This window comes from Heptranchias perlo, chromosome 1 (assembly GCF_035084215.1).
Source record: "Heptranchias perlo isolate sHepPer1 chromosome 1, sHepPer1.hap1, whole genome shotgun sequence".
NCBI classification, from domain to species: Eukaryota; Metazoa; Chordata; class Chondrichthyes; order Hexanchiformes; family Hexanchidae; genus Heptranchias; species Heptranchias perlo.
The window spans coordinates 57,724,150-57,750,191 of record NC_090325.1 but is presented as its reverse complement, the minus strand read 5'-3'; the positions used below and the strand labels follow the sequence as shown (position 1 = coordinate 57,750,191).

General features: G+C 41.5%; 1 protein-coding gene across 3 annotated transcripts in view; it reads right to left on the bottom strand.

Moving 5' to 3' along the window:
• LOC137322543 (protein unc-13 homolog B-like) overlaps positions 1-26,042 on the bottom strand; it is a 554,720-nt gene that overhangs the window by 349,463 nt on the left and 179,215 nt on the right. For all 3 annotated transcript variants that reach the window (XM_067985478.1, XM_067985470.1, XM_067985475.1), the window contains exon 3: positions 15,831-15,930. In XM_067985478.1, coding sequence (XP_067841579.1) covers positions 15,831-15,930 — 100 coding nt within the window. The remainder of the gene's footprint in view (positions 1-15,830; positions 15,931-26,042) is intronic.

Here is a 26,042-nt window from a genome sequence, read left to right as displayed (position 1 = left end):
CCCTATAAGTCAAACCATCAAGTCCCGGTAGCATCCTAGTAAATCTTTTCTGCACTCTTTCTAGTTTAATAATATCCTTTCTATAATAGGGTGACCATACTGGGGAGAGCAAGAGCGAAAGCACGAGTCCTTCAACATGGCTGAAAAGGTTAAGGTACCAAGAATTGTGAACCGTACCATCTAAGTAATTGTGTGTCCTTTTCTCCTTTATATGTCTTAAATAATAAGCCAATTGCTACATAATTTTCTCCTAACTGCAAGATAATGTATATTGGGGCCATATAAAGAGCTTGGACAAAAGGAGGAAGAAAAGCTGATGCCATTTCACATGTAACGCTTTGAGCTAATATAACCAGCATTCATTTGTCCTGACGGCCACACTGGAACTGGCTTACTGAATAACCTGTTGCACAAAGGGGTCCTGAGTTTGGTCTTTGGCATTCACTGGGAAGGTGGCAGGCGGAGTAATTGCAATATCCGCCTGATGTTGTCAGCGAGAGTCCCAAACCATTTTGATGGTCGGGCCTGATTTAAATCTTTGACGAAAGTAGTGGACAGGGGAAAGTCAATGGATGTTATTTATATGGACTTCCAGAAGGCATTTGATAAAGGCACACATAAGAGACTGTTAGCTAAGATTGAAGCCCATAGAATCGAGGGAAAAATACAGACTTGGTTAGCAAGTTGGCTGAGCGAAAGGCGGCAGAGAGTAGGGATAATGGATAGGTACTCACATTGGCAGGATGAGACTAGTGGAGTCCCGCAGGGATCTGTCTTGGGGCCTCAAATATTCACAATATTTATTAACGACTTAGATATGAGACTTTCTGTGCCTTCATCTAAGTTTGCCGATGACACAAAGATTGGTGGCATTGTAGGCAGTGTAGATGAAAACAAAATTACAAAGGGATATTGATAGATTAGGTGAATGGGCAAAACTGTGGCAAATGGAATTCAATGTAGGCAAATGTGAGGTCATCCACTTTGGATCAAAAAAAGGATAGAACAGAGTACTTTCTAAATGGTAAAAAGTTAAAACAGTGGATGTCCAAAGGGACTTAGGGGTTCAGATACATCGATCATTGAAGTGTCATGAACAGGTGCAGAAAATAATCAAGGCGGCTAATGGAATGCTGGCCTTTATATCTGGAGGACTAGAGTATAAGGGGGCAGAAGTTATGCTGCAGCTATACAAAACCCTGGTTAGACCGCACCTGGAGTACTGTGAGCAGTTCTGGGCACCGCACCTTCGGAAGGACATATTGGCCTTGGATGGAATGCAGCGTAGGGTTACTAGAATGATACCCAGACTTCAAGGGTTAAGTTACGAGGAGAGATTACACAAATTGGGGTTGTATTCTCTGGAGTTTCGAAGGTTAAGGGGTGATGTGATTGAAGTTAATAAGATATTAAGGGGAACAGATAGGGTGGATCGAGGGAAACTATTTCCGCTGGTTGGAGATTCTAGGAGTAGGGGGCACAGTCTAAAAATTAGAGCCAGATTAGAAAACACTTCTACACACAAAGGGTGGTAGAAGTTTGGAAGTCTCTTCCGCAACGGCAATTGATGCTAGCTCAATTGCTAATTTTAAATCCGAGATAGATAGCTTTTTGCCAACCAAAGGTATTAAGGGATTTGGGCCAAAGACAGGTATATGGAGCTAGATCACAGATCAGCCATGATCTTATCAAATGGCGGAGCGGGCTCGAGGGGCTGAATAGCCTACTCCTGTTCCTATGTTCCTAAACGTAGTTGGTGAGATGCCTGCGCAATTCAACGCAGACAGACAACACACCATTTTGAGAGAGCGGGAAATCTCGCAGGGCAGCCACTGAGCAAGGGCCAGAAGCAGCACCCTAAAGATGAGGAGCTGGACAGATTGGGAGGGGGGAGGGGGCTGGAGGGACATGGGGCAACAGAGAGCATAACATAGGGCTGAGGACTTAGCAGGAGCATGTAAGGCAATTCAGATAATCCAGAAGGCCCAAAACTGCCAAATCAATAAAATAATACTCCCAGACCTGCTTCCAGCAATCCCTTTAACTTACACTGGACCTTGCTGCTTCCCATCATATACATAAGAACATAAGAAATAGGAGCAGGAGTAGGCCACATGGCCCCTCGAGCCTGTTCCGCCATTCATTAAGATCATGGCTGATCTTGGACCTCAACTCCACTTTCCCGCCCGATCCCCATATCCCTCGATTCCCCGAGAGTCCAAAAATCTATCTATTAAATGGCTGACCCCTATCCTGTGACTATGTCCTCTAATTCCCTTGTCCCAATTTCTCCATCTCCGTCGCATCTGTTCTGATGATGCCACCTTCCGCACCAGTGCTTCCGATATGTCTTCCTTTTTCCTCAACCGAGGATTCCCTCCACTGTAGTTGGCAGGGCCCTCGACCATGTCCATCCTATTTCCCGCACTTCTGCCCTCATCTCTTCCCTTCCCTCCCAGAACCATGATACGGTTCCCCTTGTCCTCACCTTTCACCCCACCAGCTTCCACATTCAACATATCGCCCTCTGCCATTTCCGCGTGATCCCATCACCAAACACATCTTCCCCTCCCCCTCTCCTTTCAGCATTCTGAAGGGACCGCTCCCTCCACGACACCCTGGTCCACTCTTTCATCACCCCCAACAACCACTCTCCTCCCCATGGCACCTTCCCCTGCAAGCGCAGGAGATGCAACACCTGCCCCTTCACCTCCTCCCTTCCCACCGTTCAGGGCCCCAAACACTCCTTCCACAGAGACAGCAATTTACTTGTACTTCTTTCAATTTAGTGTACTATATTCGCTGCTCACAATGCATTCTCCTCTACATTGGGGAGACCAAATGCAGATTGGGTGATCACTTTGCTGAACACCTCCGCTCTGTCCACAAGCGTGACCCTGATCTGCTGGTCGCTTGCCATTTTAATTCCCCGTCCCACTCCCACACTGACCTCTCTGTCCTCTACCTCTTATGTTGAGCTTCATTGGAACAGTATAAGCTTGAGAAACAGCACTTCATCTTTCGTATAGGCATTTTACAACCTTCCGGACTCAACATTGATTTCAGATCATAACCACTGCTCCCATTTTTTCAGACAGCAGACCAATCTTTTGTTTCTTTACTTGACCCATTGCCACCCTCCTTGCCTTGCACCATCATCTCTTGTCATTTAATCACTGTTGCCCTCTGCCGTATCACAGACGTTCTTTCCTCCCCTCCCCACCTTTCCCTGGCTCTGTACTTGCTTAAAAACTATAACTAACATCTTCCAGTTTTGACGAAAGGTCTTCGACCTGAAATGTTAACTTTTTTTCTCCACAGATACTGCCTCACTTGCTAAGCTTTTCCAGCATTTTCTGTTTTTATTTCAGATTTCCAGCATCTGCAGAATTTGCTTTTGATGATGAGACTTGTGTATTCCCATCAAAAATGGACAGTAATATGTGCCTACTGATACTTGCGAATATTTGGTTAGCACCTAACAAACATTTTAAATCCATAATTTATCTTGGAATTTGACTGATGGTTGCTAAGAGAATCATCCTCTGGGGCATGGAATATACTCAGAAGGCCAATGCCTCATTTTTCTTATTGCACACCATTAACGCTGCAATATGTTTGAGACACAAATCATACAATTACATTGTACACTTATCAACTATGTTCCAAAAGTTTCTTACCAGCTTTTCAGGAGTAATGATGGCCCTTTGCAATTACCAAAAATTTGTTCTTGCAGTTTACAAAGTCACCTAAATTCTTTAATGTAACTACACTTGGTAACTACCTCCATGAATCTGGCATTCTATACTTATTACTTTTAGTAAAGATTTTATCACAGTTACTGATGAATTCTAAATAAAATGTTAAATCTGTATGAACCTAGCCTATTTGGATTTATTCAGTAAATACCAAAAAAAGCTTCTAAGGGCTTTAATGGAGGATAGAATTAATACTCACCTTGGAAAGACATGGATTAATTAGGACAACCAGCACAGATTTGTAAAAACAAAGTAGTATTTGACAAATGTAACAGAGTTCTTTGAGGAAATAACAGAGCATATTGGTAAAGGAAGTGCAGTGGATTTATTTTGAAACTTCTGGTTTATAAACATGTGCACAGAGTACAGAAACAAAGAGGTTACGCTAAAATTAAACAAGTCATGGCTTGGACCATAATTACAATATTGGCCCAGAAATTTGGGTGTGACCATTTTCAGGCACACGGGTGGGCACAGGTTACAATCCCTGTACCTGAATGGAGAGACCCGAGGCAGCCCCAATATTGGGCCTCAGACTTCATTTCCATGAAGCGAGCGAGCTGCAGAGAGTAAGAGGCAGCTCGCCCAGTGAAGCGTGTTTGAAGATTAGACCACTATGATGTTAGCAGCGGCCCTCAAGTCGGTGAGGAGGGGGGGGGGCGACCGGTTCAGAAGGGAGCGGCGGCCGCAGAAATGCAGGATTGGTGGCCTGTGTTAAAAGGATAGTCGGAGTGGCAGTGGCCCACGTTCTTTTAACGTGGGGTCAGATAGATCATTCCTGCTCCTCCTGGCTCTACATTCAGATAAGTATATTTTACAAACTTCCCCTGTTTGGTTGTGGCAAACAGGCGGAATCTTTAAGGATGCAGGTAGGTCTCAGGATGAAGCAATCTTACAGCGGGAAGTGGTTCTCGATTATATCAAATCGAACTGGATTTAAGTCCACAACATGTTCTAAGTAATGTTTCCTCTGCCAAACCAGTAGAGTATCATGTACTAAAATCGATCACTGTAAACAACAATGTCTTATTCTTATAGAAGCCATGTTAAAAATCAAATAACAGCAAAATCGTGCGGATGCTGGAAACCAGAAATAAAAAACGAAAGTGCTGGGAACACTCAGCAGGTCAAGCAGCATCCGTAGAGAGGGAAACAGAGTTAACGTTTCAAGTCGATGACCCTTCATCAGAACTCAAGGTCACCGACTTAAAATGTTAAATCTGTTTCTCTCTCCATAGATGCTGCCTGACCTGCTGAATGTTTTCAGCATTTTCTGTTTTTATTACAAAATCAAATGCTATTCTAGTATTAGAAGTGAACAGAATTCATTGCTATCAGATAGAAAGATAGATGCATGGTGTCCGACATAATATCGGGTGCATTTTCATAGAAGTAAAGCAGTTTACTATGGGAACAGCCACAGAGGTGAAACCAAGGAATCAATAATGCACTCTTGATCCTCTGTTATACAGCTGACAGTCACTGCACATTAAAATCTCCCCATGTTACTAACCTTAAAAGGTCATGAAGCTTTGACGCTCTAGTTCCCAGACAGTTTAGTTAGCTTAATTAATTATGTATCTCTCTCCTACAATGAGGACTTCAACAACTTTTTCATTTAAACTATATTTCTGGGAATAAATTTGATCACAGCAGTTGATCGTAATATGAGTTCTGTGATGCAATGCTCCAACATGTTCCATGCCCCCTCAATTCTTTTTCTTCATTCGTGCTACAGTGATTTTGAAGATAGTGTTCACTGACATCTGAATAGATGAGATGCAACTCAATGTTCAGATGCAGCAAACTGGCCTCACTTCAAGCAACACGTTCGATGGAGGTAGATGGGTTGAAAAAATTTGAAGGGGGCATCATTGTGAACGTTAGCTCTTTTAGTGTGACGCACTCCTCTGGTTGTTCCTTTACTCTTCTACACGCAAGGAGGAGATAAAAACTTTTATTAGTCACTGATAGCCTGTAGGAGACAACCCGAATTCAGGCCTCAAAGCCATTCCGTTGATATATGCGACAAATCCCTCAGAAGGTGGTTTTCATTTCAGGAGCATGGATTGGTTAGCGATACCAAGTCCTAAAATTCAGTACCAGCTAGATCTGAACTTTTTATCTTTATGTTCCGAAATACCTCCTCGGTTTTACTTCCAGTAAGGCTTGTGAGGCTAAGCACCTTCTGCAGCCAAGAGGAAAAGAAGACAACTTGCTCCAATGTCTCCACCTCTTGACAACATCATTAGAAAATATAAAACATGTCATGAGAACATGAAATTAAGGAAAGGTGTTTAAAATTATAAATGAATTTAAAATAAAATTGCTGGACTATAACTTGGTGTTGTAAAATTGTTTACAATTGTTTAAAATTATAAAAGCATGGGACAAAATAGATACAGACCGTTTTCAGTGGCTGAGGGATCTACAGCGAGGGAACAGATATAAAATGAAATGTAAAACATTGAGGACAAAGAGCAGGGGAAACTTTTTTTTACATGGAGGTTCGAGGGGCTGTGGAATCCACTACCAGAGTCAGTCACTGAAGCAGAGGTCATGTCAACATTTAAGAATAGATTAGACAAACGGTTTGAAGGAAACGGGGATAAAGGGATATGGGAACAGGGCAGGAATATGGGATTAGGATTGCTGCATGTTTAGAGCGTAAACACCAACGTAAACTGCTTGGGCTGAATGGCCTGCTTCCATTTTGTAACTTCAATGTAATTCTCTCCAATTTTTTTCTTTGCCTGTCGTGAAGTGCCAAGCAGATATTAGGTGCCTCCCCACAGTAACTTGTCTGAGATTGATGAATCATTCAAACGTGCAGAAATTTTGCCCACATTCAAATTTCCATATAAAAGGCAATTTTCTAATCTGGCAGAGAATTTACTAGCACCTGGAAAATGCCCCCAGCACCCCCCACCCACCTTTACTGTTTTTGCTGCAAAAATAAACGGTGAGGTTAACAGCGCTCACCGCTATTCATGTACAAATCGGACAGTAACTTCCGGCGACAGCACGTGCACAGTTAAACGCGGAAATCCAGAAGTTGCTGGCCAAGAGGTGATGCTCCTCCAAAAGCTGCATGAAAATGGCATCTCGCCGTCTGGCTCCCCGTTCAAATGTATTGAATGGCATGAAGTTCGTGTATTTGCCTGATAGCTTTTTTTGGACTGTTCAGTCGACATTGTGGAAATGCATATAGAGATACTTGACCATGCACCTAACTCACGAAATGCATGAAGGAATATTTGACCATATTAACTGACCAGCTAATTCACTTTAAAACTCACATAATAGTTTCTCACGAAAACACACAGAAGCACAATTGTGTAATTACTTTGAGCTTTCTCATGCTGATAGCTGTCCTCCCTTAGATAGAAAGGTAGCTGACTAACAGGAATGGATGACCGTATAGCCTTGAGACTAGCTACAGACTTACTGATAATAAAGACAGTTTCTTAGGGAAAAAGCACTTTCCCAGGACTGCGTCCAAAATATCAAGACGGCTATGGGAACTAGAGGGTGGGTTCTCTATTTTGATTGACTAACTACCTGAGCCAATAAAGAATGTACGTGTACGCCCATATTCTGTGACAGGTGGGCGTTGTTACTGAGCTGTTTCTTGAACTCAGCGAAGATGTATCCTCAACCATTGCTTTGAGGTGCTCTTCCACTTGTACAAGTTTCTTAATAAATTCTCGCTTGTCTTATTTTTGTTTGGGTGTTAATATTACTTATTCTATACAAAGCATTAAGTTTAAGTTTTCGACAACATCTAAGTCAAGTCATTTTGAGTCTAAGTATCCTTTTAGCAGCATGGCAAGTCTTAACTACTGCCAAATAACCGCTTTGACACTGAAAATTAACTTTTACAAGTGTGGTGTCCCATTCCTTCAGATTTTAATTATCGTTAGATATTAAATAAAATGTAAATACATTTTTTTTACTTCTTCGTTCTGTGTTTTAATTCAATCTCCCTTGGCTGGAGCATCTAGAACCAGAGGGCATAGTCTCAGGATAAGGGGTCAGCCATTTAGGACTGAGATGAGAAGAAATTTCTTCACTCAATGGGTGGTGAATCTTTGGAACTCTCTACCCAAGAGGGCTGTTGGTGCTCAGTGGCTGAGTAAATTCAAGAATGAGATTGAGAGATTTTTGGACTCAAAGGGAACCAAGGGATAGGGGGAAATCAGGCGGGAGAGTGGAGTTGAGGTCGAAGATCAGCCATGATCAGCAGGCTCGAGAGGCCGTATGGCCTACTCCTACTCCTACTCCTATTTCTTATGTTCTTATGTCCACATCCTCATCTTTATTTCGCTTTCAGTACCTGATTTGACATTGAATTCACTATTCTAACGTATACTTCCTGGTTCTGACTGCGCTATTAATGATGCTTCAATCTGATTGGTTAATGAGAGACACAGCTGTTTGCCCCGTTCACACAGATCCCCAGATGCCCTGTCGAGGGCTCTGCGCTTTTTAGATCTCTAATTTACAGGAACTTACCATGCAAAAGCTCACAGAAAGTCTATGGGCAAGTGCAAGTCTAAGGAACGAGCCATTCGTTCGCCGTTCACAGCAAAATCCGGCCCAATGTCGTTGTAATTCTATGCATTATTTCCTTTCTCTTTCCTGCATCCTAAACTTCCCTTTTTCATTTCCTCTGAATGAAAATTTTCCAGCTACTATCCTTAAACGATAAGGTGGCCATTTTGATACTCCAGAATGCAGAAATAGAATAGAATTCGATTTTTTTTCTCCCTTGCTTAATTTAACTCCAGCACCAACAGCATGTGTATGTAGATTTTTAAACTGTTATTGAGCCTTCACACAGAAGCCGCTGTGCTGAGTTTCTTCTCACTCGAAACAGATTTGCAAGTGACAAAACACATCCTGTTGCTTCCGTCCACCATTACATTTACACAGTCAGAAACCCCTCTGTAGCTGAGTGTGAAATTGTCCCCATGCTGCTGAGCTATATTTAGAATTAATTTGCATATACAGGAACATCCAAATCACATAACAATTATAAACCAGTTCTCCAGTAAAGGGAAAGTAGTTGAACTCATCTTTCATCCATTTCTACAATAGAAAGGCGGGTGTTTTGTCAGGGAAGACCCAGAATCTCATCACCATATGAAGATATTTATAGCAACATAGAAAACAGCATCATCTAAGAAAATGAGGACTACCAATAAGAGAAAGAATCCCACTAATGAACAAAAATTACTGTAAAGGCTGTAATTAAATCAAAATGTTGCAGATTGTAGGCCACAAATTTCACTGTTCCCCTCTAATGACAGCTTTGAACAATAAATGAAAAGCTTAGCACATCAACACTGTCGTGGGAGTAGGTAGTAGAGCAACAGTGATAATAAATGTCTGGAACTTGTCACTTATCACTGGGAGTTCGGACACTTTTATTGTAGATGATCAAAAATAACAAATGGTGACAATAAACGCTACTTACAAACGATGCTGGAGTTTCATAAACTTTCATTACAATGTGGGGTACATTTAGTATAAGTAGAGTGAAAATCTTACGTGACTTACTTTAACATGCAGGACAGCGTAAAGATGTTGAACTGCTATGAAATATCTCTTATTGAAGGGATAATGTGATTATTTAGAATCTTTCAACTGCAGGATTTTAAATCAGATGTATTAATGTGTTCATTTCCTTAAGAATCTTAACTTCTGTAATTTTTTTTTAAAATCCCCCTAATTAATAGTAAAGAGTACAATTTGGAGTAACAATCAGATTTTCCGTGGCATTGACGAGGATCAGAGACAGAGAAGGTAATTTTAACCGCCTCCCCGCCACGATCGTGTCTACTTTCGGTTTAACCACGGCGGGTTTGGGGGCGGCCAAGTAACCCACTCTGGAGAGGCGGATCTGTGATTGTAATATTCATATGAAGCTCTGTTCCTCAGATTTTGGGAGTCATTCGAATTTAACAGCTACGGGCTGGGTTTCCCAGGACTCGGGAAACCCAGCCCGTAACTGAAGGGAGGCAGGAGATGCCCAGCTCCAGCAGGTAAGTGCTTTTCCAGCACTGCTCATGGGCCAGGAGGAGCAAAAGTACTTCCCCCTTCCCCCCCGACCACCCCAGCCCTTCAAGCAAATCTTCTGCCGCAATCTGCCAAACATCCACACCACCGCCCCCCCCGGGATGCCCTGATCTTTCCCATCTTCCCTCCTCTTAGCTAGGTTCCGAGTCCCTCTTTTCCCCCACCCCCCCAATCTTTTCTGATTGCTGGGGGCCATCCCCAATACTCCCCAGTTACGGCTTTCCACCACAGGTTTCCCCACCCAGCAGCCGGCCAGCTTCTCAAGCTGGCTGGCTAAGGGGCGTCAAATGGAGTAAAAAAAACATTAATGAAGGCCTGCCATTAAATTCGGCAGGACCTCCACATTGCCGGCATTTCCTGGTTTCCTGGCCGCAAACATGCGCCCCCGCTCCCTCCCAATATATTGGGGCGAGAGCGAGAGCGAGAGACAGCAAGAAAGACAGAGCGAGAAAGAAAGAGAAAGAGAAAACTTGCATTTGTATCGTGAAAAGACTTGGAAAGAAATTCCACACTTATCTAAATAAATCACTGCATGTAATATGGAGAATCACCATTTTCAGCTTTACTGCCCATCTGTTTAGAATGTGGCCTTTTAATCTTGAAAGCCAAGAAATAAATAAATCTGTAATTATTTATTTTCTATTCAGAACCTCCTTTCAAACATGAATAGTATTCCTTCCAAAATTTGCTACCTTTTTATATGAACCTTCATTGTTTTTGTTTTCAGTTTAAACATAAATAAAAGAAAGCAATGCATTATAATAGATTCTACTGAAATTTGACACTATTGAAAATTTTATCTGTCATATATGTAGCCTTCATAGATAATTGTCCTGGAAACAAACAAGTTGAGGGGATCATGCTTTACTTCATTTTCAGTATTTTATACAAAAAAATTCCAGTTGCTTTCGCTGCCTTAAAAGTGGTTTCCTTGGGGTTTTTATTCAATAATTTTCCATCAATACATCAGAATAGAGGGGACAAGGCTTACATGTAGCAAGTCCTGTGGATGGCAGCCTGTCTTGTGGTCAATTAAAAACTTCTAGAAGTTATAGGCACAAGTGCATGCTGACTTGTATCTTACTAGTTTAGTCTCCTCATCTAACAGCAGTGGGTCTGGAACCCACATGAACAGCAGGCTCAAGTTTTCACATAGGCACAGACCTCCAATGGAAATCATTGCTATAGACATTTCTAAGACGAAAAGGTACTGTTGCATGTGATGAATCCCACTTACAAGAGTTTAGTTTAAGAAGTATAATTTTTTTAATGATGCCATTTAAACTCCATCCATCTCCCTGGCCACTGTCTGAAGCTGTACCAGACCATGCGCCACGTTGGCGCCCTATTTGACCCAGAGATGACCACACATCCGCTCCAACACCAAGGCCGCCTATTTCCACTTCTGTAATGTTGCCAGTCTCCGCTCCTGTCTCAGTTCACCTGCTGCTGAAACCCTCATCCATGCCTTTGTTATCTCTAGACTTGACTATTCCAATGCTCTCCTGGCTGGCCTCCCATCTTCCATCCTCCATAAACTTGAGCTCATTCAAAACTCTGCTGCCCGTATCCTAACTTGCATCAAGTCCCGTTCACCATCACCCGTGTTCACTGACCTACATTGGCTCCCGGTCTGGCATCGCCTCGATTTTAAAATTCTCATCCTTGTTAACAAATCCCTCCATAGACTCGCCTCTTCCTATCTCTAACCTCCTACAACCCGCCGAGATCTCTGTGCTCCTCCAATTCTGGCATCATGTGCATCCCCCATTTTAATCACTCCACCACTGGTGGCCATGCCTTTAGCTTCCAAAGCCCTACGCTTTTGAATTCCCTCCATAAACTTCTCCGCCTACCTGCCTCGCTCTCCTCCTTTAAGACGCTCCTTAAAACCTACCTCTTTGACCAAGCTTTTGGTCACCTGTCCTAATATCTCCTCATGTGGCTCGGTGTCAAATTTTGTTTGATAACGCTCCTCTGTGGCGCTTTGGGACATTTTACTACATGAAAGGATTAAGTTTTTGTTCTTGTCGTCTTCTGTTTCTCTCAATAACATGAATGGTCAATTTCATTGCCTTCTGATTCCTTTGGAGCAATAAATCTACACTATTCTTAGCAGGGCACAGAAGTTCAGTTCATGAACTCAAATTCACTAATATGCTGGCCCATCAAGAAGCATACTTCCCACTTGCTGTTCCTCAAACACAGAAGTGCACAGCATAGAAGGAGCCATTCAGCCCATAATTTCTGTGCTGACTCTTTGCTAGGACAATCTAAAACTCATCCCATTAGCTCAATCTCTCCCATTGCCCTGTATCTTTTTCTGTTTGAAACCTTAATCCAATTTTCTCTTAAAAGAAGCAATGGTCTCTCCTCAAGCACTCCCTGTGCCAAAAGCATTCCATTCTCCAACATCCTTCTGCGTAAAGTAATTTTTCCTAATCTCGCTTCTCACGCTCACTGACAATTATAAATTGATAACCCCTCATCACTCAACTCCCCAAACCAAGGAAATAGTCGTTCCCTATTCACTATCAAAATGCTCCAGAATTTTAAAAGCCACTTAAATTTCCTCTTAGCCTTCTTTGCTCCAGTGGAAATAGTTCCAACAACTCAAGTCTATTCATAACTAAATTTCCCATCACTGGTAATATCCTGGCAAATCTACTCTATACACTATCTTTGGCTTTAATGTCCTTTCTATACCTTGTACTCTTGTGCCTCCTGATCTGCAAATATTCATATGTATTCCATCTTCATTGCACTGAAATCAAGGCCAATCGCAATGTCTCCTATTACTTTTCTCAGCCCCGAAGGAGTGGAAGTCCTCCTTATACTTTTAGGTCTTTTTTTGCCTTTTTAATTAAGATATATTTTTGGCTTCTATGTCTCAAACTACTCTTGTAGGTGAGACTCACTCCCTGCATCTTTGAGTGTATTTATACTTGTCCTATTAACCAAGTAATTTTGATAGTGTCCCCAGCATTAAAAAAAATCTTTCTTTAAATTTGCTTCAGCTACTGCATCAATACTGTGCCTTTGCCTCTTCAAGATGCAGCACAGCATCCAAACACCAGACCTTATTTTAGACTTTAAGTGCCCAATGATTGAATAAACAAATAACAGTAATAATAAATATATTTTTATCTATAGTACATTAAAAATCTTGGCCTGTAAATTTGGAAGCACCCATTTTTGGGCAGCGCAGGGTGTGTAGAACAGTGAGGTAAGAGGCACCCCTGATATTGGGCCTTGAACCCTCCTCCGAGGCCATTCTGAACCCATTACAGGTCAGGAGACTCCAGTATTTTTTTTATTCCTTTTAGAAAATTAGGTCCTTGGCTTCCAATGAGAAAAATTTTTTTAAATGCTATTCGGAGGGAAAATGCCAAACTAGGAGGGGCAGTGGAATTGGAAGAGACAGTCCAGAAATTGCAGAATGAGTTGGACAAAATATGCAAATAGGCAGAACAATGGCACATGAAATTTAATGTAGACAAGTGTAAAATGTTATACAGAGGAAGGAAAACATGCATACTTCATGAATGGTGGTGAAATAGCTAAAAAAATGAACTTGAAAGCGCCCTATGAGTCTTTGTAGACCCAACATTAAACACGTCCAACCAATGCACAGCAGAACTCAACAAAACAGTAGAATGCAAGTCAGAGGAGGTAATGATTAAACTGTATAGTATTCTGGACAGACTACACCTTTAATACTGTGTCCACTTCTGGTCACCATGGAACAAGAGAGAGACATTTAAGTGCTGGAGGCAGTGCAGAGAAAAGCCACATAGTTGGTCGCCTGTTCAGAAGTCTGGGTTATGAGGAAAGACTGGAAGTTTTCAGCTTGGAAAGGAGGTGTCTCAGGAATGATCCTATTTTTATGGGTTAAAAAAAAACCCTGAATATTGCTTCAAAACTAAATTGTGGGAGTAGACAAGAAGTTCAAACTAGTAAAAGATACTTTTAGGATGGATATCTGGAAAGTATTCTTCACAGAAAGAATGATGAACAAGTGAAAAGAGCTTCCAGAATAGTGGATGCAAAAACCTTGGTATCATTAAAGAAGCAATCAGATGCTACAATGTTGGTTTGGGCAGGGGAGGGGTGAGGAGAGGAATCTCTCTTGATGGATGAATTAAGGAGGGCAGAATGACTTTCCTCATCTGTAATTAACTTGTGATCTTTAAATAATATACTGTGATTCTGGAAAATCTTAGTTCCAGTATAGGTTATCCGTTTGAATATGTTTCAACAGTTAAAAATGAACTAAATACAGCAAAACTTTTTCGACAAATGCAAAACAATGCCTTTTTTAGTTTCACATGAAATCCATAAACATCAATTTGTAAGTTATTAAGATCTTATTTCTGGTTTTCTCAGCAGCAAATATAAACTAATATATCTCTTGCATTTCAGCCAATTCTTACTGTATGATGAAAACAGCAACCATGAAGATCAGCAGATATCAACGGATGTTGCTCTTATTCTATGCTCTTTCACTGGTCATCAAAGTGACCCTGTGATGTCAATAGTGGCACTGTTGACAAATGACAGCAAAGCATGACTGGGGTAAAGAAAAGCTTACGCAACTGAGCCCAGCTAGTGTTGCTCAGTAATGAATTACAAGGTCAATTCCACTCTTTATAAACAAATTACTTTTACTGCAGCAAACGTGCCATAAAAGTTCGTATGCTTCAGACCAAGGTTAATTCTTCTATTCATTTTAATAGGAGTAAGGAAAACAAACCTTTTCCTTTTCGATGGAACTGAATCAACCTGCTCATCCTACAAACCAGTTCATTTCCAATGCACAGATGATTCCAAAGACCTAGGATTGTCAAATACCCAATAGTTTTTTCTTAACAGCTAGAAAATAACAGATATCTTGTGCTTTCTAGCTATTTTTGACTTTAAGGCCTGTGGCTTATTTATCTCTATATTTCACATTCAGGATCAATTAGTACTGGTGTAAATCTAAATTTTAAAATATCCAAGCAACTTATCAATAGTCCCCCAACACGCTGCACCTTGTGTCAGGATTTTGATGGCATGGTCATTATTCTTCACAGACCAAGTTCACAATCTCAACCATACCAATAAAAGAAAGAGCACAAGAGAAAGAAAAATTAGATGGAGAATAACCACCACTGTAATGCACTTCCCAGCAGCCAGTTAAGAGAGCTTTGCCAGCTGGTCGGATAAGGCATCCAACTCAGGTGGGTTACATTGCTAGGAGAGATCTAATTGGGGAGTAGGCATAAATCAACATGGTTACTGGTAAAATCTCTAACATTTCAATTTCATCAAAAACGACCAATTCATTAAAAACAAATTTATTCAATGACAAGTGAAGCAGCAATCCTGCTGCCCAGCAGAATGTGTTGTTTTGCAGGTGGGAGAATTTAGCAGTATGTAGCTTTATAAATTCCCAGCCCCGTTTCCAAAGCAACACATGGCACTGTGACAGATGTAATAGGCTCACTACCACATCTGTCACTCCATGGAGCAAGACCTGCACAAGACCAAATATTAAACCAAAAACTATAAAATCAATACCTTTCAAAGAAATGGGAATATTGTTAAATAAATTTTTAAAAATTTTAATAAAGGCACACTTGTAGAACTTTACCATTAGCCTGAAACTCTCAAAATAATTTAATAGAAAAATGTTGATTGTCCCAGTCAGAATTCAGACATGATCCTCAGTTTATAAAACCAAGCACCAGATTATTGAGCAAAGTAATCTTCAAAGTCTACCATCTGGCAAGCAATTATGAGAATCTAAATTTGGCAGTAACATACATTTCAACGCAATTTTGACATAAATAAGACTCCTTGAAGAATCCCAGGTGCAATTCATCACATTGGTTTTCACAAGTTATTTTAATATGCTTTTACTTATCTAAGTAAATTGCAGAGGATACACAAGAAACCCAACTTTGTGTACCCAGATCTGGAACATCGATTTGTTACATCAGTACTTACAACATGAAGTCTTGCTCCCAACAAGGCTGATCCCCTCGCACTGCTATTGTGGTGCTTTTTACATTCTGTACTTTCAGCGTCACATAAGTGTTAAATTTATCTGTCAAAGAAGAAAAAGGCCTTTTAATCTAAGTGGGAGTCAGATATATGTTACACCAGCTCTTTTTTTAAACTTAAGTGTCCAGTAGCAGTTTTCACAAAGATTAGCAACAACTTGCATTTATATAGCACAGTAAAAATGTCCCAAGGCATTTCACAGCAGCATTATCAGACAAAATTTTGACACCGAGCCACATAAAGAGATATTAGGACAGGTGACCAAAAGCTTGGTCAAAGAGATAGGTTTTAAGGTGCGACTTATATACATACAAACATACACATTAAGAGTAGGCCATTCGGCCCCTCGAGCCTGCTCTGCCATTTGATAAGATCATGGCTGATCTGATTGTGACCTCAACCCTACTTTCCCATCTACCTACTATGACCTTTGACACCCTTGTTAATCAGGAATCTATCTAACTCAGTCTTAAAAATATTCAATGACCCTGTGGAACTCCCTCTCTGGGGGAGGGAGTTCCACAGACTCACGACCCTCAGAGAAAAAATTTCTCCTCATCTCCGTCTTAAATGGGAGACCCCTTATTTTTAAACTGTGGCCCCTAGTTCTAGTCTCTCCCACAAGGGGAAACATCCTCTCAGCATCTACCCCTTCTAGACCCTCAGGATCTTATATGTTTCAATAAGATCACCTTTCATTCTTCTAAACTCCAATGTACACAGGCCCAACCTTTCTTCATAAAATAACCCCCTCACCCCAGGAATCAGTCAAGTGAACCTACTCTGAACCGCCTCCAAAGCAATTATGTCCTTTCTTAAATAAGGAGACCAAAACTGCACACAGTATTCGAGATGTGGTCTCACCAATGCCCTGTACAACTGTAGCAAAACATCTCTGCTTTTATATTCCATTCACCTCGCGATAATTAACAACATTCCATTTGCCTTCCTAATCACTTGCTGTACCTGCATACTAACTTTTTGTGATTCGTGTACTAGGACACCCAGATCCCTCTGTACCTCAGAGTTTGGGAATCTCTCTCCTTTTCTATTCCTCATGCCAAAGTAGACAAGTTCACATTTTCCCACATTATACTCCATCTGCCAAATTTTTGCCCACTCACTTAACCTATCTATATCCCTTTGCAGAGTCCTTATGTCCTCTTCACAACTTACTTTCCTACCTACCTTTGCGTCATCAGTAAATTTAGCAATCATACATTCGGTCCCATCACCCAAGTCATTGATGTAGATTGTAAACAGTTGAGGCCCAAGCACTGATCCCTGTGGCACTCCACTTGTTACATCTTGTCAACCTGAAAATGATCCATTTATACCTACTCTCTGCTTCCTGTTAGCGAACCAATCCTTTATCCATGTTAATATGTTACGCCCTCTACCATGAGCTCTTATTTTGTGTAGTAGTCTTTGGTGTGACACCTTGTCAAAAGCCTTCTGGAAATCCAAGTACACCACATCCACATTGCTTGTTACTTCCTCAAAGAACCCTAATAATATAGTCAAAGACGATTTCCCTTTCACAAAGCCGTGTTGACTCCGCCTGATTACCTCTTTAAGTCCCTGCAGCGCAGACAGCCAGAGAGGGTGAAGGAGGTAATTCCAGAGCTAGACAGCTGAAGCTATGGCCGCCAATGGTAGAGCAGTGAATATCGGTTTTGTGCAAGAGGCCAGAATTGAAGGAGTGCAGAGATCTCGGAGAGTTGTAGGGCTGGAGGAGGTTACAGAGTTAGGGAGGGGCGAGGCCAAGGAGGGATTTGAACACAAGGATGCTAATTTTAAAATCAAGGTGTTGCCGGATCAGGAGCCAATGTCGGTCAGCAAGCACAAGGGTGATGGTTGAGCAGGACTTGATGTGAGTTACGATATAGGTAGCAGAGTTTTGGATGAGCTTAAGTTTACAGAAGGTAGAAGGCTGGCCAGGAGAGCATTGACATAGTCGAGTCTGGAGGTGAAAAAGGCATGGATGAGGGAGCATGGACAAGGGAGGATATTCAGACCATTTAGTTTATTTTTGCTTAGAAATCTTAGATCTCCACCATCACTGCATTTAGCTGCCTTTTCAATGACTCAAGCTTTTCCCTGCCCAGAGGATTACAGGTTACTGATCACTTTTTTTGAAGACATATTTCCTAAGATCAGTCCTAAATTTGCCTTTACTCAGTTTGCACCGATGTTCTCTTGTTCTGCCTTAGTGGTTTAACTTGAAATAGTACTCCAAATTAACTTTCTTTATATCGCTAAGTATCTTATGTACCTTGTGATAAAACTGAAGCGCTTCCTCTTAGATAGATTTTTTTTTTACTAAATTCTCTCTTACTGGTCATAGCATACAGCATTAAAATTGGTTACTGCTAGCTGTTTTTTCACACTAGACAGCATACATATCATGGTTTAGTCTGTCAAAGCCATTAACATGCAGCTGTAGGTTATTCCTGTGGAAATAAGGGCTGTTAGTTACTATCTGTTGACTGAAGAACTATTAGCAATATTCTATCCAGCAATGGCCCCAGTAGCAGTGTGGGCAAATGTTAGTTTCATTCAATTGTAGGTTGATGAAAATGGTTGGAACACCAATAGGTTTCTCAGAAATGGATCAAGTAATTTAATTCAAACATTCTGTGTGACTGACATGCTGGGGATCTTTTTAAAAACTTGACTGAATTATATCTGGAGTAAAGACAGGTCTGTTAAGAGTGGCATTTGACAGACAGCTTCCGATTGTGGATTTATTTTGGTCACCTGCACTCAACCCAGTCAGACCAAGGCCTTCTGGGGTACAAAGCAAATCAGAAGACAAAGTGATAGAATATCAATGCTATGTTGCTCAGTGGCTGTGTTTCAAGGATCAACTTCTATGTTTAGAGTTAGCACTGGAAAGCATCTTTGTTGTTTTGACAAGAGAAAAGTAAAGCTTGTACTGTAAGTATGCTGTCTGTACTACGTATTCTTCATTTACCTGTTAAATGTTCAACACTTTTCTTTGTTAGTTTATAGCCTAAGCCACTGTCTGGTATAGTGTATAGTCTTCCACTTTCCAAAGTTGAGGAAGTCACATGGTGGCAATTAAGAAATGGTTCATGATACTGATTTAAGCCAAATCATGTCAAATTTGATCATGCTAAGGTTATCACCCTGAGGCATTCATTATACTTACTCAAAGTTTAGCTCAAATTCCAGACACTTGGGCATTCCCACTAAAATTGGTTAAAAATCCCAATTAAAATTATCTTTCTATTTCATATACCTTCCTGATCTTTTCCCAAAAATAAGCTGTCCTTTTTGTTTTAACTCAGCAGTCTTTAACAACCCCCTAGATTTATCTTTGCTTTTATCATACTATACATGGTCAACTCAAATATTTAGTTGGAAAGCTCATTATGTACCAATGGGTCTATTTCTTTACCCCCCAGGTATCCCTGACATATAGATCTGCACCATTGTTATTATACTTGTCTCCATCATTGGGTATTAGAGTTCTCTATTCCATCATAATCCCCAAATGCCACACCAACTTCAACTTTAGTCATTTTATTTAGAATGCTTGTTGTATTCATATATAAGCACCTTAATAGGTTACAGCTACTCTATCCTGTTCATGCTTGGGTAAAGTTCCACAGTTGTTGGTATTCCAAGTAGCCATTCTTCACTTATGAAACTAGAGAGTGAACCTTGCCATTTTCTCACAATATGGTACCATTTTTATTTCTTCTGACCCTCTCTTGGTGATGGTATCACATGCTGGGGTAAAGTTCCACAGGTGTTGGCATCTGAAGTACCTTGCCCAAGTTGTCATTCTTAAGAATATAGGAACAGCAGTAGGCCATTCAGCGCCTCAAGCCTGCTCGCCGTTCAACTAGATCATGGCTGATCTGTATCTTATCTCCATTTACCCATCTTGGGTTCATACCCCATAATACCCTTTGCCCAACAAATGTCTACTCAACAGCTTTTTAGGATAAGAGAGTTCCACTACCCTTTGTGTGAAGAAGTGCTTCCTGACGTCACCCCTGAACTGCCCAGCTCCAATTGTTCTGGACTCTCCCACCAGAAGAAATAGTTTCTCTATCTACCCGATCAAATCCTTCAATCTTAAACACCTCAATTATATTGCCCCTTAATAGTCTATACTCAAGGGAATCAAACCTAGTCAATGCAACCTTTCCTCATAATAATACCTTTTTAGCCCCGGTATCATTCTGGTGAACCTGCGCTGCACCACCTCCAAGTCCAATATATCCTTCCTGAGGTGCGGTGCCCAGAACTTTTTTTTTTAATGCGTTCATGGGATGTGGGCGTCGCTGGCGAGACCAGCATTTATTGCCCATCCCTAATTGCCCTTGAGAAGGTGGTGGTGAGCCGCCTTCTTGAACAGCTGCAGTCCGTGTGGTAAAGGTTCTCCCACCGTGCTGTTAGGTCGGGAGTTCCTGGATTTTGACCCAGTGACGATGAAGGAATGGTGATATATTTCCAAGTCGGGATGGTGTGTGACTTGGAGGGGAACGTGCTGGTGGTGTTGTTCCCACGTGCCTGCTGCCCTTGTCCTACTTGGTGGTAGAGGTCGTGGGTTTGGGAGGTGCTGTCGAAGAAGCCTTGGTGAATTGCTGCAGTGCATCCTGTGGATGGTACACACGGCAGCCACGGTGCGCTGATGGTGAAGGGAGTGAATGTTTAGGGTGGTGGATGGGGTGCCAATCAAGCGGGCTGCTTCGTCCTGAATGGTGTCAAGCTTCTTGAGTGTTGTTGGAGCTGCACTCATCCAGGCAAGTGGAAAGTATTCCATCACACTCCTGACTTGTGCCTTGTTGATGGTGGAAAGGCTTTGGGGAGTCAGGAGGAGAGTCACTCGCTGCAGAATACCCAGCCTCTGACCTGCTCTTGTAGCCACAGTACTTATATGGCTGGTCCAGTTAAGTTTCTATTCAATTGTAACCTCCAGGATGTTGATGGTGGGGGATTTGGCGATGGTAATACCGTTGAATGTCAAGGGGAGGTGGTTAGACTCTCTCTTGTTGGAGATGGTCATTGCCTGGCACAAATGTTACTTGCCACTTATAAGCCCAAGCCTGGATGTTGTCCAGGTCGTGCTGCATGCGGGCACGGACTGCTTCATTATCTGAGGGGTTGCGAATGCAACTGAACACTGTGCAATCATCAGCGAACATCCCCTTTGCTGACCTTATGATGGAGGGATGGTCATTGATGAAGCAGCTGAAGATGGTTGGGCCTTGGACACTGCCCTGAGGAACTCCTGCAGCAATGTCCTCGGGCTGAGAACATTGGCCTCCAACAGCCACTACCATCTTCTTTTGTGCTAGGTGTGACTCCAGCCACTGGAGAGTTTTCCCCCAGATTCCCATTGACTTGAATTTTACGAGGACTCCTTGGTGCCACACTCTGTCAAATGCTGCCTTGATGTCAAGGGCAGTCACTCTCACCTCTGGAATTCAGCTCTTTTGTCCATGTTTGGACCAAGGCTGTAATGAAGTCTGGAGCCGAGCAGACCTGGCGAAACCCAAACTGAGCATCGGTAAGCAGGTTATTGGTGAGTAAGTGCTGCTTGATAGCACTGTCGACGACACCGTCCATCACTTTGCTGATGATTGAGAGTAGACTGATGGGGCGGTAATTGGCTGGATTGGATTTGTCCTGCTTTTTGTGAACAGGACATACCTGGGCAAACTGAATGCAGTACTCCATATGCAGTCTAACCAGAGCTTTATACAACTGCAGCATAACCTCCACCCCTTTGTATTCCAGCCCTCTTGAGATGAAGGCTTACATTCCATTAGTTGTAATTATTTTTTGTACCTGTCCACTGGTACCCATTATTTGCTACTTATCCACTCAAGTCTATATGCTATCCAGGTCTCGCTGCATACGGGAATAGACTGCATCATTGTCTGACGAATTGCAAATGGAGCTGAACACTGCAATCATCAGCCAACAATGCACTTCTGACTTCATGATAGAGGGAAGGTCATTGGCTAAGCAGATGAAGACAGTTGGGCCGAGGATGCTGCCCTGAGGAATTCCTGCAGTGACATCCTGGGGCCAAGATGATAGACCTCCAACTTGACCAAGTTGAATTTGTCCCGCTTTTTGTGGACAGGACCTAGCTGGGCAATTTTCCACACAGTCAGGTAGATGCAACTGCACTGGAACAGTTTGGCTAAGGACGTAGCTAGTTCTGGAGCACTGGTCTTCTGCACTGCAGCCAGGATATTGTTGGGACACGTGCACATCCCAAGAATGAAATTTATAAATTCAAACCTCTCTGTTGCCTGTCAAATACACCCACCCACCAAGGATCAAAGCCATTTTGTCAATGGGTCATGCAGGACTGTGTGGCAACTTATCTCTGGAAGATAAAACATCCTCCGTGCCCTACACATATGTGCATGTGCATAAACCTACCCACCCCTTTCCCTCATCCCTTCTCTGTCCCTTTTTCACTTACAAAGTCTCAGCAGCATAAGCCCATCTACTAGAGCAGGTATCACAACTCTTGCTTTAGTGGACTCTGGAGAGAAATGGAAACAACAAACACACTAATGACTAGTGTGTTTAACCCCTAGACTGCAGGACTGGTCAATAACCTGTTGCAAGGCCAAAGATGATCTTCAGTTGGCTAAGTAAAAGTGCCCAACAGGGGCAGGTAAAAATCTCGAAGAAAAATTACATCATGTGCTCCTTTCGCCTGCCAAAAATGAGCCAGTGGTCAGTTTCAAAGTAGCCTCAGAAGAGGGCAGTGGGGAGCTCAGCTGCTTGCTTTCTCAGCTGGGATTTGGGAACTGAATCTCAGTTATCACTATGGTGAACTCACACCCTACTGCTCAATTGTGTGTGACTCACTGTCCACCAGGGACACATTGTTTTCAATTTCCTTGTACACACTCTAGAAAACTTTGCAACTTACTGCTACAGCATTACTCAGGGGATGAGCAAAACAAAATTACATACACCAATATACTCCACTGAAGAAAATCATGAGCAGTTTAAAAAGGATTGCTCCAACGTATTGCACCTCAGGTTGATATGACGGCTTGTGCCCATGATACTTTCCAAGTCATGTTTCTTATCTCAGCTGTGGAGAAGCACCTATCAAATGGAGGTGAGCAGCTTCAAGAGAAGGACAAAAAGGAAAACTCAGAGGGAGACACAAACCTCTCGCACTCCTAATGCTCGGTTTGGAGTAACACTGCTGGCTCAAATGGCAGCAGTGAAGCAGGTACAAAAGAAAAAAAAATAAATTAAAAACTTAAGGATCTTTCCCCACAACAACAAAAAAACTCCTTTGAATACATATCAGTCCTTTATAAAATTAAAAGCATCACCATTACAACTGAAGCTATAATTTCTTATTTGAATTAGAGCAAACCTCAATAAACATGCTTTTCTCTAACATTCCAAGGGGAAAGTTAACTTGTAGCATGATTTGGGAGGGAGAGACAAACACCAACTTCTCAGACCTGAGCAGCGCGATTTTAACTCCTGGGCCTCATCTGCATGCCGCTGGTCAGCTGGGAGCTGAAGTTTGGATTGCAGGAGGTCACCGGCTGGCACCAAAGGGGGTTTCGGGATGGTCTTGCAGATTGGAGGGGGGGCGGGAGGGGGAAAGAGGGGAGAAGAGAAGAGAGGAGTCCAGGGATGTTCCTTCTGGCACCACGAGGAAAGTAAATTTGAAAAAAACATTTTAAAATGGCCCCTTGTGGTCCCGGATCTTCTTTCCTTGTCTTTACCTGGCAGTGAAGCCCCACCAGCTGACCTGCTCAAGTCAGACTTAAAAGTTGTAGTCGGGGCCCGATGATATCATTGGACTCTGATCTGCATATTTAAAGAATGACCCCTCCGGTTTCAGTTGGTTGCCTTTGCTTCCTGCTCAAAAGAGCAGATTAAAAAATGGAAGATGGTGGGACCTAGGCAGGATGTCGCCACATAAGTCACCTGGCTGATTTTTACTACTCACTCACCCGATTTCCAGCAGCGAGTAGGATTAAATTGCCCCATCTGTATCTACTCAGGTCAATGGCGAATTGCAGATAATTTAGAGAAACTGGAAGTAGATATGGAGCCAGTAAGTTTAAACCATAACAATTTACCTTAGTTTCAGATCTTATAATTCATGTTCATTTCAAATTTAACAACTTTTTTTGTTAATCAGAAAATTAAGAACTCCAGCCTCAGAAAAAAAACTTGTGGAAAAATTAGCATGTAGAAATATAGCTGAACTAATAACTATAAAGAAAGCTCAACTAAAAAAGTGTTACTAATTCTACCATATTTTATTTATGATCAGTAGCTTTGAAGGGCTTATTCTAATGAACTTGGTTTATTGTAATAAGCATTAAAATATCTGCAATTGAAACAGAAAGCATAAAGCCAGCCTGGTGCAGTATTCAAAATGTTTCCCCAAAGTACAGCATTACATTCTACTTCAAACATTACACCATAACACTGTAGTACTTGCATTCTGTTCCAATGAAGGGCATACACCCCAAATGTCACTGTCTTTTACAGACCTGTGTGTATTTCCAGCATTTTTTGTTCTTAGTTCAGATTTTCAGCATTTACAGGATTTTCTTTCTTTTTGATTTTATATAGTGTTTATCATAATGAGACGTTTCAAAGTGCTTCACACATTGAATTACTTAAAAGTGCAGTTATTTATGTTGGCAAACATTGATTTCTCCTTAAGGAATGCACACTCTCCCCAATTAAAAGGCACAGCTAGCACAAGTCAGTTACTGTTAGTATACTTTTCCAGCACATTACAATAGAGTATCTGCTGTTAACAAAGTTTACACACGAACAAAAAAAAAAGTTCAACAGTAATAGACAGCTGGTCCATCTAGCCTGTCCCTTGTAACCCACTGCAAGATTCTTATTATCATAGTAAATCTGCAGCAGTTATGTCACAGAGGAGTATCATATGCTTTTGTGAATATTATTCAGCCAACACAGATACCAAATGGTGAAACAGGCAGAAAAAATGAACAGAAAATGCAGGAAATGCACAACTCAACACATGCAAGAAAAAAAGATGGTTAATAATTAAAACTAGATGGTTACCTATTTCTAGATGGATTCAGCACAGTTTGAGAACAATATCTTTTAAAACTGACAAGGAAACAGGCCATTGTAGATTTAGTGACGAGTAACGTACCAGAATTCGTTGAAAATCTGACAATATGGGAACATCTTGCAAATAGTGACCATAATATGATATTCGGTTTGAGGGAGAAGGAAGAATCATAAACCAAGGTTTTAGATTTAAGTAGGGCAAATTTCAAAGGGATGAGAAATAAATTAACCTCTGGGCTGAACTGTTATTGGGTAAACCAACAGACAAAAAGGGGGAAAATAAATCAACGGTACGTTTGTATGATACAAAACCCAGCACATACCCCTAAAAGGCAATGGCTCCACTTATATAGTGAAACAATCATGGTCAACAAATGAGATGAGATAGTGTTAAGCTAAAAGAAAAGGCTTACACAAATGCAAGGAAAAGTGGAAATCTAGCAGTTTGGAAGAGCTCTAAAAAGCATAAAAGGGATACAAAGAAAGTAATGAGGTGCAAAAAGGATTGAAAAAAAATTTGCACAGGACATCAAAGCTAACGGCAATAGTTTTTATAAATATGAAGAGAGTGATAAAGACGGCTGCAAGCAAGACTGTAATGGACAATAAGGAAATGGCAGACTTGTTAAATGAATACCTTGTATCCGTTTTCACAGTGGAGGAAGAGAACAAAATACCAGCTGTACAAGGGAACCTAGAAATAAGTCAATGGGAGGAACTTAATGGATTTAACACATGTAAATAAATGGTAATGGAGAATATAATGGGAATTAAGGTAACAAATCTCCAGTACATGATGGTTTCCACTCATGTATAAAAAGAAATAGTTGAGTAAATTGAAGATTAGTTAGTCATAATTTTCCAAAACTCTCCAGATTCCAGAATTTTGCCGTGGATTGGAAAATTGCAAATCTAACTATTTTATTTAAGAAAAGGGGGAGGGAGAAACCAGGTATCTACAGACTCATCAATTTAACATCCGTTATGGGGAAGTTACTGGAATCCATCATCAGGGACAGAGTGACTGAGCACATAGACAAAAATGAGCTGATC